The 13,099-nt window shown below is 45.7% G+C and overlaps 1 protein-coding gene across 8 annotated transcripts in view; it reads left to right on the forward strand.

Moving 5' to 3' along the window:
• IRAG2 (inositol 1,4,5-triphosphate receptor associated 2) overlaps nt 1–13,099 on the forward strand; it is a 70,434-nt gene that overhangs the window by 29,994 nt on the left and 27,341 nt on the right. For 7 of the 8 annotated variants that reach the window (XM_060194534.1, XM_060194533.1, XM_060194535.1 and 4 more), the window contains 5 exons: nt 1,351–1,421; nt 5,191–5,248; nt 10,493–10,556; nt 10,943–10,970; nt 11,307–11,447. In XM_060194534.1, the coding sequence (XP_060050517.1) occupies nt 1,351–1,421; nt 5,191–5,248; nt 10,493–10,556; nt 10,943–10,970; nt 11,307–11,447 (362 nt within the window). The remainder of the gene's footprint in view (nt 1–1,350; nt 1,422–5,190; nt 5,249–10,492; nt 10,557–10,942; nt 10,971–11,306; nt 11,448–13,099) is intronic. The other variant, XM_060194532.1, reaches the window with a different exon arrangement.

The raw sequence follows: 13,099 nt of genomic DNA on the forward strand, positions 1-13,099 counted from the left end.
CTCCATTTCTCTCTGTCCTATCCAACAATGATGACAAGAATATCTACAACAATAAGACAACAAGGGCAACAAAAGGGAATAAATAAATAGAAAAAACTAAAAAGGAAAAGAAGAGGAAAAAAAAAAGAAAAGAAAAGAAAAGAAAAGAAAAGAAAAACACAGTCAGAAGAGAAAACACAAGTAGAACCTAAACTGGAGTTGTTGTACTGCACAAAAGTAAAAGACTCTGAGGTGGGTTTCGGGTGAGTACAGGTCCAAAAAGGGTGACAGAGGACCTAGTGGGGGTTGTATTGTTATGTGGAAAACTGAGAAATGTTATGCATGTACGGACTATTGTATTCACTGTCAACTGTAAAATATTAATATCCTAATAAAGAAATTTTAAAAAGTATGTAGCTGGACAGCTGAAAAAAAATGGGGGGGACAGCAGGCACACCTGTGATTTATTAGCCAGGGGGAGTGACAGCTCCCAATAGCTCAGGATTATTATTCTACCAAAGAACATTAAAGGCCCTTGGAACCCACAGGTTCCTCACCGAAGCACCACATGATGACACCAAAGAGAGCTCCCTAGATGGTGGGGCAATGCTGTTTTATCCCCTCTCTCTCTTTCCCTCTCTCTCTCTCTCTTTCTCCCCCTCCTCAGTCATTGGGCCTTGGTGCCTGTAGAATGGGCCATTCAATGGCAAGGACCCAGGTTCAACCCTCTACTCCCCACCTGCAGGATGGAAGCTTTATGAGCAGTGAAGCAGGTCTGCAAGTGTCTCTCTTCCTCTATCTCCCCCACCCCTCTCAATTTCTGTCCCTATCCAATAAATAAAATATTGTTAAAAAGAAAGAATTTGGATGATTGAGGACCTAGTGGGGATTGTATTGTTATATGGAAAACTGGGAGATGTTATGCATGTACAAACTATTGTATTTACTGTTGAATGTAAAACATTAGTTCCCAATAAAGAAATAAAAAAAAGAATTTGGTGGTGGTGGAGGGGTAGATAGCATAATGGTTATGCAAAGAGACACTCATGACTGAGGCTGCAAAGTCCCAGATTCAATTCTTCACACCAGCATAAGCCAGTGCTATGGTAAAAAAAAAGAGAGAGAGAGAGAAAGGAAGGAAGGAAGGAAGGAAGGAAGAAAAGAAAAAGGAAAGGAAGGAATAAATAAATTATAGATGAGTTAGCTTCCTTATGAGCCTCAGCTGGTCTGATTCCGAATGGAAGGACATGGTCTGGGTTCTAGGACATGGAACTTGTCTCTCTCGTTAAGGTCTCTGCCACTTGTTCACTCACTTTGCCAGCCTATTTCTCCTGCTTCCCTAACTGTCCGTGTGCTTCCTTTTCTCCACAGACAGCAGTCCAGTTCCCCAGAATACCACACTGGGAAGCTCTGTGAGTGAGGACAGAGCCAGGCTGAGTCAGGTGAGCAGACCTGCCCCTTTAAGGCTGGGGCATGCGCTTAGATCCATTCTGTCATCCTGGTCTTTCAAGCTATTGAATATGTAATAGGGCTTAAGCACTGCAAGACTTTAGAGATGAAGAGATTGAATCCAGAGCCTCCTTGGGACTTGTCCAAAGTGATACATCACTGGAGTTGGGATCCTTTGCCATCACACTGACTTTTCCTTCCTTACCCCTTTCTTCCCTTCCTCACTTCCTTCCATCATTCCTTCCTTCCTTCCTGTGTTCATTTGTCAGACATATATTGGAAGGAGAGAAACCAAAGCACAGCGATGCCTGCCTACCCTCAGAAAGGAGACAGTTTGGTTGGGGACAGAAGCCTAGAGCAGATGCCTCCCAGAAACTCAGAGGGTCAGAGCTGGGCAGTGACAGGTGGCAGAGTCTCTGCTTTGGGTCACCTGGACCCAGAGTCTTGCTTTAGTTCCTGCAGGTTCAGCTAGGGGAACAACAGTCAGGCGAGTCCTGAGTCTTTGCAAGCGCAGCTCTGAGAGCCTTGGCGCCCCCTCGTGGCATTTGTGGGTTATAGCAGAGTGGACTTGACAATGAAACCCTGTTATAACTTCACCTGCAGAATGAAGAGGATGTGACTATGGGGAAGGAGGGAAAGAAGAGAGAGATTGTGGGGTAAATGAGTTTTAGAGTAATGTGAGTCATCCTCTGTCTGTAAGATACTTGGCAGGGGGAGACAGCATAATGGTTCTGCAAAAAGACTGGTGCCTGAGATTCTAAAGTCCCCAGGTTCAATCCCCTGAACCACCATGAGCCAGGGCTAAGTGCTCTGGTAAAGGAAGAAAGAGAGAGGAAGAGAATGAGAGGAAGGAAGGAAGGGAGAAAATTTATCTGTAGTTGTGAAACCAAGTGGAGAAAAGAAATTTCTCCTTATGATCTGGGCTCTATCCAGGCTGGTCAAACAGTCAGACAGATAACAGATTCTTAGAAGTGAAATAAGGGAGTCTGGCGGTGGCGCAGTGGGTTAAGCGCACGTGGCGCAAAGCGCAGGGACCGGCGTAAAGATCCTGGTTCGAGCCCCCGGCTCCCCACCTGCAGGGGAGTCGCGTCGCTTAACGGGCGGTGAAGCAGGTCTGCAGGTGTCTATCTTTCTCTCCCCTCTCTCTCTGTCTTCCCCTCCTCTTTCCGTTTCTCTCTGTCCTATCCAACAACAAAGCAACGTCAACAATGGCAATGATAACCACAACGAGGCTGCAGCAACTAGGGCAACAAAAGGGGGGGAAAATGGCCTCCAGGAGCGGTGGATTCATGGTGCAGGCACCAAGCCCAGCAATAGCCCTGGAGGAAAAAAAAAAAAAAAAAAAAAGAAGTGAAATAAAAACCAACTTATGTGTGCATGTGGACTCTGCAAAGATGCAGGTTCAAAGGCCAGTGAGGGGAAATGGGATTTGTCCTTGGCTAAGAATGATAGGTAGGGCCTGAGGCTTCAAGTCCAGAGGATTGGACTCACATGACAAGGAGAGGGGACAAATGACAGAGGCAGAAGCCCTATGATCGACATGTTTGCCCTGCTTTATACGTCCTGTTCTCCAATAGAGATGGTATTTGGGTGGTCCAGGAGGTGGTGCAGTGGATAAAGCACTGGACTCTAAGGCATGAGGTCCTGAGTTCAGTCCATGGCAGCACATGTACCAGAGTGATGTCTGGTTCTTTCTCTCTCTCTCTCTCTCTCTCTCTCTCTCGCCTATCTTTCTCACTGATAAATAAAATCCTTTTAAAAAGAGAGAAATGGTAATTGGGTAATAACCTAAATTCTGGGTAGTTATGGCAGTGTAAAAACTTTCTCATGGGCCTGAAAGACATTTACCAATCTTGACATTATTACTATTTCTCTTAGCTTATTTTTCTTTTTTTGCCTCCAGGGTTATTGCTGGGGCTCAGTGCCTGCACCATGAATCCACTGCTCCTGGAGGCCATTTTTCCCATTTTGTTGCCCTTGTTGTTGTTATTGTTGCTGCTGTTGTTGGGTAGGAGAGAAGAGAAATCAAGAGAGGAGGGGAAGATAGAGAGGCGGGAGAGAAAGACAGACACCTGCAGACCTGCTTCACTGCTTATGAAGCGACCTCCCTGCAGGTGGGGAGCAGGGGGCTCAAAATGAGATCTTTACATCAGTCCTTGTGCTTTGCACCATGTGCGCTTAACCTGCTGCACTACTGCCAGACCCCCATTTCATTTTTTTTTTTTTTTACCATCAGGTTTCTTTTTCTGGGCCTCAGTGCCTGTACAACCCTACTGCTCTTGACTGCTTTTTTTTTTTTTTCTATTTCCTTTTACTTTCTTTTTTGATACAGAAATACTAGGCTGGGTGGGCAGTGGGATGGGGTGGGGGGAGACATCTGCAGCCCTGCTTCACCACTTGCAAAGATTTCTCTCTGCAGGTTTGAACTCTGGTCTTTGCACATTGTAACATGTGCACTCTCCCAGGCACACCACCACCTGGCTCTCAACCTTGGCTTTAAATAATCCACATCCTTGGGCCAGCCACAAGCTCCCCTGGTGGAGTACACACCTTACCATGGCCCTGGGTCCAAGTACCACATGGGCACACTATGGAACAACCTCCTTTGCTGCATGGATGTTTCTCCTTTATTTCTGGCTGTTCATTTTGCTAGTTGGCTTTGTTGACAGCTCTTCACATGATTTCTGCTTCTACTAGAAGCAGTGTGTGGCCTGCCTTGCCTAGGCTGGACACTTTACCCCCTCTTTAAAAACTTTTTATTAGTGATTTAATAATGATTAGCAAGATTGTAAGATAACAGGAGTACAATTCCACCATTCCCCCCACCAGAGTTCCGTGTCCCATCCCCTCCATTGGAGGCTTCCCTATTCTTTATCCCTCTAGGAGTGTGGACCAAAATTCTTTATGGGGTGCAGAAGGTGGGAGGTCTGGCTTCTGTAATCGCTTCTCTGCTGGACATGAGCATTGACAGGTCAATCCATACTCCCAGCCTGTTTCTATCTTTCGCTAGTGGGACAGGGCTCTGGGGAGCTGGGGTTCCAGGACACATTGGTGAGGTCATCTGCCAGGAAAGTCAAGTTGGCATCGTGGCAGCATCTGCAATTTAGTGGCTGAAAGGGAATAAGATATAAAGAGGAACAAATTGTTTAATAATCAGGAACCTAAAGGTAAGAATAGAACAGATGAAACTAAGGGTCTTCATGTTGGAAGAAGCTAGGAAGTATATTTTAAATATGTTCCATGACTTTAATAATTTTTGCCTGATCCTGATAGCTAACATGCAGGTGGACTAAAAGTATTGTCTGGGAAGATGTTGTCATAGAGTTGAGAATAAGACTAGAAAACTGGACTAGGGCAGAGAGTAGCTCCCAAACACGAGGAAAGTATATAAATACCATTAACTGTAAACCCCATCAATTTGATCCAGGGCCCATATCTATTCATATTCAGCACAGGAGCATGTGTGAGTCCCTGTCAGTCTCACAGTCCATTGTCACAGCTGGGAACATTCTAGGCTGCACTCATTTCAGTACCCGTTTTCCTCGAGTGGCAGAGTAGGTTGACCCAGCCTCCCTTCAGAGAGTGGGGCAGATGGACACCCCCCTTTAATGCCAGTCCTGTTCTGTCTCCTCTTGTGGGGTCCTGTGAATGCTCCAGAGTTCCCTCAGGGCAGGGTCAGCAGAGGACAGGAAGCAGGGGAATGGTTGACTCAGAAGGTTTTCCATTATGTGCTCAGCCATAAAAATCTCTTTACTGTTTTAGGAAGCCAAAGCAGAACTAGAAACAATAGTGGACCACAGGAAAGAATGTACCACCAGAGGTAAGGAATGTTCCCTGGTTCCCCATGGATTTTTTTTTTTTAAGTAACGAGACAGCACCTTCAAATTTTTCAGGGCTTGATTAAGTTGGCTGGGAGTATCCACTTTTTATTCCATTTGGTGTCTTTTGAAAAATGTCACCTTGTCACATGGCTTGTCCAGCCCTTCCCCCACTTACCTCATCTCTGTGTGGATGTAGCCATGGATAGAACTCAAGCTAGGAGGGGGAGGAGGTCACAGACCACAAAGACTGGGTCGGTCTCACAGGAGCTCTGACTTTGAAGAATTAGCCAGCTTCAAATTTCAGTTTCCTTCTTTGTGAAATAGAAATGATGCCGAAAGGAACACACACACACACACACACACACACACACACACACACACACACACACACACACTTGATAAGATACTATGTTGGCCAAGAATTCATGGGAGCAACTGTATAGGAAAGAAGTTTTACAGTCTTTAAAAAAAAAAAAAATGAGACCAGGCGGTTGTGCACCTGGTTAAGCTCACACATTACAGTGCACAAGGACCTGGGATCAAGCCCCTGGTCCCCACCTGCAAGGGGGAAAGCTTCACAAGTGGTGAAGTGGGGCTGCAGGTATCTCTCTCCCTCTCTATCTTTCTCCCTTCCCTCTCAATTTTTTTGTCTCTATCCAATAATAATAACAATAATAACCTGGGAAGCTTGATGGTCAACTTAAGTAGAGATGGAAGATTCTGTCTTTGTACATAGTGTGGTGCAGTGTATATAATTAGCAGTTTTCCAGGAGAATAAAAATAAAAAACAGGAGTATGTACAAAGGGGAGGGATGGGCAGGCACTACTGAAGGTCATGACTAGATGGCAGAGGAAGCATCACCGGGGACATGATTTTTATGATGTCTGAGGCCCTAGTGGGCTCCAGTGCCCAGCTCAGTCCAGCTACGGGCCTGAGTCCATCTCAGTACAGTTTCCATCTTGGTCCAGTGAAAACCAAAGGAATGGATCCAGCGGCATCTCCCTTGGAGGAGCTAGGTGTGACTATAGCCTCAGGCCAGTTGGATTCTGCCTTGCCAAGCCCAGACTCCACCCCTGTTCTATTCTAAAGAGGTACAGAGTTAAAAGGAAAAAAAGTTTGTAGGTATATAGAAAGTGATGACTAAGATCACTACTGTGCAGAGCTTGAGTTCTCCCAGACTCTGTGGGAAGAAGGTGGACTGTGCACCCCTTCCCAGAGCTGTTGACTGAAGATCACAGCACCGGCTGCAGGAGCTCAGCTGAGTGCAGGGCATGGATTCTGCATGGGATGCTCAGGACAGGACCTGGCAGTGACACTCTTGAAGGCTGACTACTCCTTAGACAGACAGTTGTATCACACCTGCCTTATGTGGGGCTGGCTTCAGTCTCTGACTTGCTCCTGGTGGTATAGTTCTAAGGGTCAAACTAGGGCAGAAACTTCATTTTTTGCTTTTCAATTCAAAAAATTTAATGGCATATAATTGCATTGCTATATATGATACATATATAATATTATATATATGTAATGGTATGTATAATTAAATTGTATATATATATTTTTATTTATATTTATTCCCTTTTGTTGCCCTTATTGTTTTATTGTTGTAGCTATTGTTGTTGTCATTGATGTTGTTGTTGTTGGATAGGACAGAGAGAAATGGAGAGAGGACAGGAAGACAGAGAGGAGGAGAGAAAGATAGACACCTGAAGACCTGCTTCACCGCCAGTGAAGCGACTCCCTTTGCAGGTGGGGAGCCAGGCTCGAACTGGGATCGTTACTCTGGTCCTTGTGTTTTGTGACACCTGCGCTTAACCCACTGAGCTATCGCCTGACTCCCAAATTGTATATATTTAAGTGGTATATAATTGGTATGTAATTAAATGGTGTATAGATGTGGGTTTTTTATTTTTTAATTTAATGATTTTTTAATAATGATTGACAAGACTGTGGGATAAGAGGGGTACAATTCCATATAATTCCCACCACCAGAGTGCCATATCCTCTCCCCTCCACTGGAAGATTCCTTATTCTTATTCTCTCTGGAAGTATGGACCAAAGATCTTTATGTTTGTTTTTTTCCCTTTTGTTGCCCTTGTTGTTGTAGCCTCATTGTGCTTATTATTGTTTTTTTAAATTTTATATTTATAAAAAGGAAATATTGACAAAACTGTAGGATAAGGGGTACAACTTTGCACAATTCCCACCACCAGACCTCCGAATCCCATCCCCTCCCCTGATAGCTTTCCTATTCTTTAACCCTCTGGGAGTATGGACCCAAGATCATTGTGGGATGCAGAAGGTTGAAGGTCTGACTTCTGTAATTGCTTCCCTGCTGGACATGGGCATTGACAGGTTGATCCATACTTCCAGCCTGTCTCTCTCTTTCTCTAGTGGGGAAGGGCTCTGGGGAAACGGAGCTCCAAGGCACATTGGTGGGGTTGTCTGTCCAGGGAAGTCTGGTCGCATTCTGCTAGCATCTGGGAACCTGATGGCTGAAAAGAGAGTTAACATACAAAGCCAAACAAATTGTTGAACAATCATGGACCTAAAGTCTGGAATAGTGCAGATGAAGTGTTGGGGGGTCCTCCATTTTGTAGATAGCTAGTAGGCATATTTTAGTTATATTTCAAAGGGCCTGTAGCTATACTAGTGTTTTTTTGTTTGTTTGTTTTTTGCCTGAGCCTGAAATCTGATATGCAGGTATCCAAGTTATTGTCTGGGGAGATGATGGTCATGGCTGGGAAAAGGATTAGAAAGCTAGATCAGGGAAGAGAGTAGCTCCCTAATGTGGGAAAGGGGTATAAATATTGTTGACTATAAACCCCATCGATTTGATGTGATCTGGAGCCCATAATTAGCTTAGGAACCTGTGTGACCTCTGCATCCCTCTATATCTGAGCTCACATTCTGTGGTCATGAGTAGGAACATTCCATGCTGCCCCAGTGTCAACCCATCTTCATCAGGTGTAGCATAGAGTATGTTGTCCATCCTCCCTTTGGAGGATAGAACATTCTCTACCATCGTTGATCGTGGTTATTATTGTTATTGTTGATGTCATTCATTGTTGGATAGGACAGAGAGAAATGGAGAGAGGAGAGGAAGACAGAGGGGGAGAGAAAGACAGACACCTGCAGACCTATTTCACCTCTTGTGAAGCGACTGCCCTGCAGGTGGGGAGCCGGGGGCTCGAACCAGGGTCTTTACATCAGTCCTTGTGCTTTGTGCCAGGTGCACTCAACCCACTGCACTAACACCTGACCCCCTATGGGGTGTTTTTTTCTTTTAAAAATTATTTATTTATTATTGGGTAGAGACAGAGAAAATGAAAGAGGAGGGAGAGATAGGGAGAGAGACAGAGAGACACCTGTAGTCCTGCTTCATCACTCATGAAGTTTTCCCCCTCCAGGTGAGGACCAACAGCTTAAACATGGGCCCTTGTGCACTGTAATTTGTGCGCTTAGCCAGGTTCACCACCAACCGGCCCCCTTCAGGGGTCTTCATAACTATTGCCTGTTTTCTCTGTGCCACTGTCAGGAGAAGCCCCGTTAATATCCTTGATGCCTTGAGCAGGCCATTGGGAGAGATGGTGGCCCCAGTGTTTACTCTGCTGTGATGCTTATGAGAAGTGTTGCTATCACCTCTGCAGCCACTTGGGACCTCTGAGGAGAGGAAAGCCACAGGGAGGTTGGCGATTAGCCAGGGAGTCACATCAGGCTGATGTTCCAGTGCAGAGAGGATAGCTGTGCCGTCCCTGGCCCAGGTATCACCAGGGCTCAGAGTATTCCCATGCAGGTGTGAGCCACTGATGTCTCTGTCTCTGTGGTCAAAGGAGCAGAGCTGCCAAACATCAGAATGATTAGATAGGGCTGGGAAGATAGTAAAATGGTTCTGCGAGAGACTTTTATTCCTGAGGCTCTGAGGCCCCAGGTTTGATCCCCAGTACCACCATCAGCCAGAGCTGAACAGAGCTCTGGTCTCTCTACCTTTAATTTAAAAATAATTAAAACATTTTAAAAGAATAATTAAATAAGGGCTGGGTGGTGACGCACCTGGTTGAGCGCACATGTTACAATTCACAAGGACTCAGTTTGAGGCCCTGGTCCCCACCTGCAGGGGAAAAGCTTTGCGAGTGGTGAAGCAGGGCTGCAGGTGTCTCTCTGTCTCTCTTTCTCTCTACTCTCTCAATTTTTGGCTATCTATAATAAAAATTTTAAAAATGGATAATTCTATATGATTTATTGGTATGACTATAATGACTAAAACACATTAACGTACATCCATTAAATATATGGTTCTACCAGTTGTTTTTTAAAAAATTATTTTGATGAACAAGGGAGATGCCAAAAGACACAGACTAGAATCCTGCTCAGCTCTGACTGGTGGTGCTGGGGATTCATTCAATCTGGGACTTCAGAGCCTCAGGCATTAAAGCCTTTTGCAGAACTATGGTGGCATGAGGGTCTTCAGAACCCACTCCACCCAAGTTTTGTTATCCTAAATCTTTTTTTTTTTTTAATTTCCACTAGGGTTATCTCTGAGGCTCAATGTCTACACAGTGAATCTACCACTCTCAGTGGCTGCCTTTCTCTCCTTCTCCTTCTTCTTCTCCTTTTTTTTTTTTTCTTTTTTGCCTCCAGGGTTATTGCTGGGGCTGGGTGCCTGCACTATGAATCCACTGCTCCTGGAGGCCAGTTTTTCCCTTTTGTTGCCCTTGCTTATCGTTATTGTTGTTCATATTGCTGTCATTATTGTTGGATAGGACAGAGAAATCGAGAGAGGAAGGGAAGACGGGGGGGGGAGAGAAAGACACCTGCAGACCTGAAGTGACTCCCCTGCAGGTGGGGAGCTGGGGGCTCAAACCAGGTTCCTTGCATCAGTTCTTGCGCTTTGCATCATGTGTGCTTAGCCCACTGCACTACCACCCAGCCCCTTTTTTCTTCTTCATTTGCTAGGACAAGGAGAAATTGAGAGGGAAGCAGGGGGGTAGGGAAAGAAGCTTTTCCCCTGCAGGTGGGGAGTGGGGGCTTGAACCCAGGTCCTTATGCATGAAAAATGCATGTGCTCAGCTGGGTGTGCCACCACCTGGCCCCTCCAAATTTCAAATCTACGCAAATGCATTAGTTAGTGTGTCAGCTGTGTAGACGAATGGCCTTTGCTCAGTGGTTAGAGAACAGTCATGCTGACTCTCGTGTGCCCTAACCCCTAAGCGTGGGAAAGCGACTAATACCTCACTGTCTTCAGCAGACACGGCTGTGCCCTCTCCTGCCTCCATTGTGAAGTCAGTAAACTTCAAACAAAGCGAAAAGTAAGTCCTTCCTCACATCCCTGTTTCTCCTCCTCCTCCTTCTCTTTCCCTCTTCTGCTTCTTCTTCCTTCCTTCTCCTCGTCCCTCTCTACCTCCTCCTTTTTTAAATTAAAAAATATATATCATCTATTTATTGAATAAAGACAGAAAGAAATGGAGAGAGAAGAGGGAGATAGACAGAGAGACCAGCAGCCCTGCTTCACCACTTAAAAGCTTCTCCTGCAGGTGGGGACAGGGGCTCAAACCAGGTCCTTGTGCATGGTAACATGTGCTCAACCAGGTGTGCCACCACCTGGCTGTCCTCCTCCCCCTCCTTCCTCCTCCTCTCCTCCTGCCTCTCATCCTGTTGAATCACATTGACATCTGTCTTCTGTCTCATTCTGCAGCACATCTGCTAATGAAAAGGAGGTGGAGGTGAGTTTGAACTCTTTGTCCCTTCAGGGATGTACAGGCGACTCACCTGTTGGTGGCTTCCTGCTCCTGCTCTGGTGTCTGGAGTCTGCTGGGGGCTATTGCTCACTGGGGCCTGTTGCTCTCTGGGGGCTGGTGCTCTTTAGGGGCTGGTGCTCACTGATGGCTGGTGCTCATTTGGGGATTTTTGTGTTTGCTCTGCTTGTGCATTTGGCCTTCTGGTGAGTCCTGGTGGCCTGTTTGCTTGGTCATGTGTTTTGGGGGAGGAGGAATCATGACCTCAGACAGGTATTTGACCACCTCTGGTCTTCTCTTCCCTTTCTGCTGTTCTGACAACAGGCCGAATTTCTCAGGTTGTCACTGGGGTTTAAGTGTGACTGGTTCACCTTGGAGAAGAGAGTGAGGCTGGAGGAGAGATCCCGCGACTTGGCGGAAGAGAACTTGAAGAAAGAAATCACTAACTGCCTAAAGCTAGTAGAGGTGAGAACCCTCGTGTCTGGGGACTGTTTGTGTGGTTCTGTGCCATAGAAACACAAGTAGGGGGAGGACGGACAGTGGTGCACCTGGTTAAGCACACATACTGCCTCGCACAAGGATCTGGGTTTGAGACCCCGGCTCTTCACCTGCAGGGCGGATACCTCACAAGCAGCAAAGCAGGCTTGCAGGTGTCTCTTTCTCCCTATTTCCTCCTCCTCTCTCGATTTCTCTCTATCCTCTCAAATAAAACACAAAATGAAAAAAAAAAATTGCTGCTAGGACGTGTGGATTCATAGTGCCAGCACTGAGCTCCAACAATAACCCTGGTAGCAATAAAATATAGATGTGTACATATACATCATCTATAAAGATTTATTTCCATGAAAGAGAGCTACGTACTAAGCTCTGGCTTACGGTGGTGCTGGGGATTGAACCTAGGACCTTAGGGGCCTCTGATGTGAGAGTCTGATGCACTACCACTGCTCTGTGTCCCCAGCCCTCCTTGGCCACACTATCAGTTACACTTCCAGGATCACCACTACATTGAATTCTGCGACCACAGCCACTACCAGCCACTAAGCCCCCGACTGACCCAACTGTGAATTATTATGAAGCAAAAAATTCAGGGTTAGGATGAAGAAAAAAAGGAAGGAATAAAGAGAGATAAAGAAAAAGAAAATGAAAACTAAAATAAAAGTCTTGTGAGGGAGAGTTGTGTGCATTACCTGCTTTCTCTAAGGATTTTTTTTTCAGACAGATCCCAGGCAGGAGGGTAGTCATGTGTGAACTGAGGCACAGGAGACGGTAACACATTTAAGCTTCCAAGAAGGTCACTGAAAGTCTCCTATTTGAGCAATTAAAAAAGAGTGGTGGGTCGGCAAAATATCTCATCTGAACACTGCACCTGCTTTGTTCACATTCAGCCCACAGCACTGGAGGAAGCTTCGGTGCTGTGCTATCTTTCCCTCTCTCTGTCTCCATTTCTCTGTATGAAAAAAAAAAAATGCAGGCGAGGAGTGATGAAGCCCCAGTGATAATGAAGGAGGGAAGGGGATAAAGAAGAGACAGAATGGTGCCTGGCTTCAGTTTTACCCAAGTGATGAAAAAGTCTGATTCATAAACACTTGACTTTTTTAAAGGATTTATTTATTTACTCATGAGAAAGATAGGAGAGAAAGGACCAGACATCACTCTGGTACATGTGCTGCTGGGTATCGAACTCAGGACCTCATGGTTGAGAATCCAATACTTTATATTCACTGCACCACCTCCCGGACCACAAACACTTGACTTTGTAAAGTCACCATAAGTGTAGAGATGGGCCGATGTATGTATGTATATTATTGGATAAAGACAGAGGGAAATTGAGAGAGGAGGGGGAGATAGAGATACCTGCAGCCCTGCTTCACTTGTGAAGCTTCCTCCCTGCAGGTGGGGACCAGGGGCTTGTGATGTGTTAGGCTAGGTGCACCACTGCCAGGCCCCCATCCCCTCTCCCCTTTTATATTTTTTGGTCATTTGAAATCCACTGAGATTGCGCGTGTATCTTAGGCTTAATTTTTCCATTTCTGCACACTCTCACGCACACACTCACTCCAGTGAGCTAGTGATACAAATCACATTGAATTTGTGAATTTGAGTTGTCTAGGTATCTG

Source organism: Erinaceus europaeus, chromosome 7 (genome assembly GCF_950295315.1).
Source record: "Erinaceus europaeus chromosome 7, mEriEur2.1, whole genome shotgun sequence".
NCBI lineage: Eukaryota > Metazoa > Chordata > Mammalia > Eulipotyphla > Erinaceidae > Erinaceus > Erinaceus europaeus.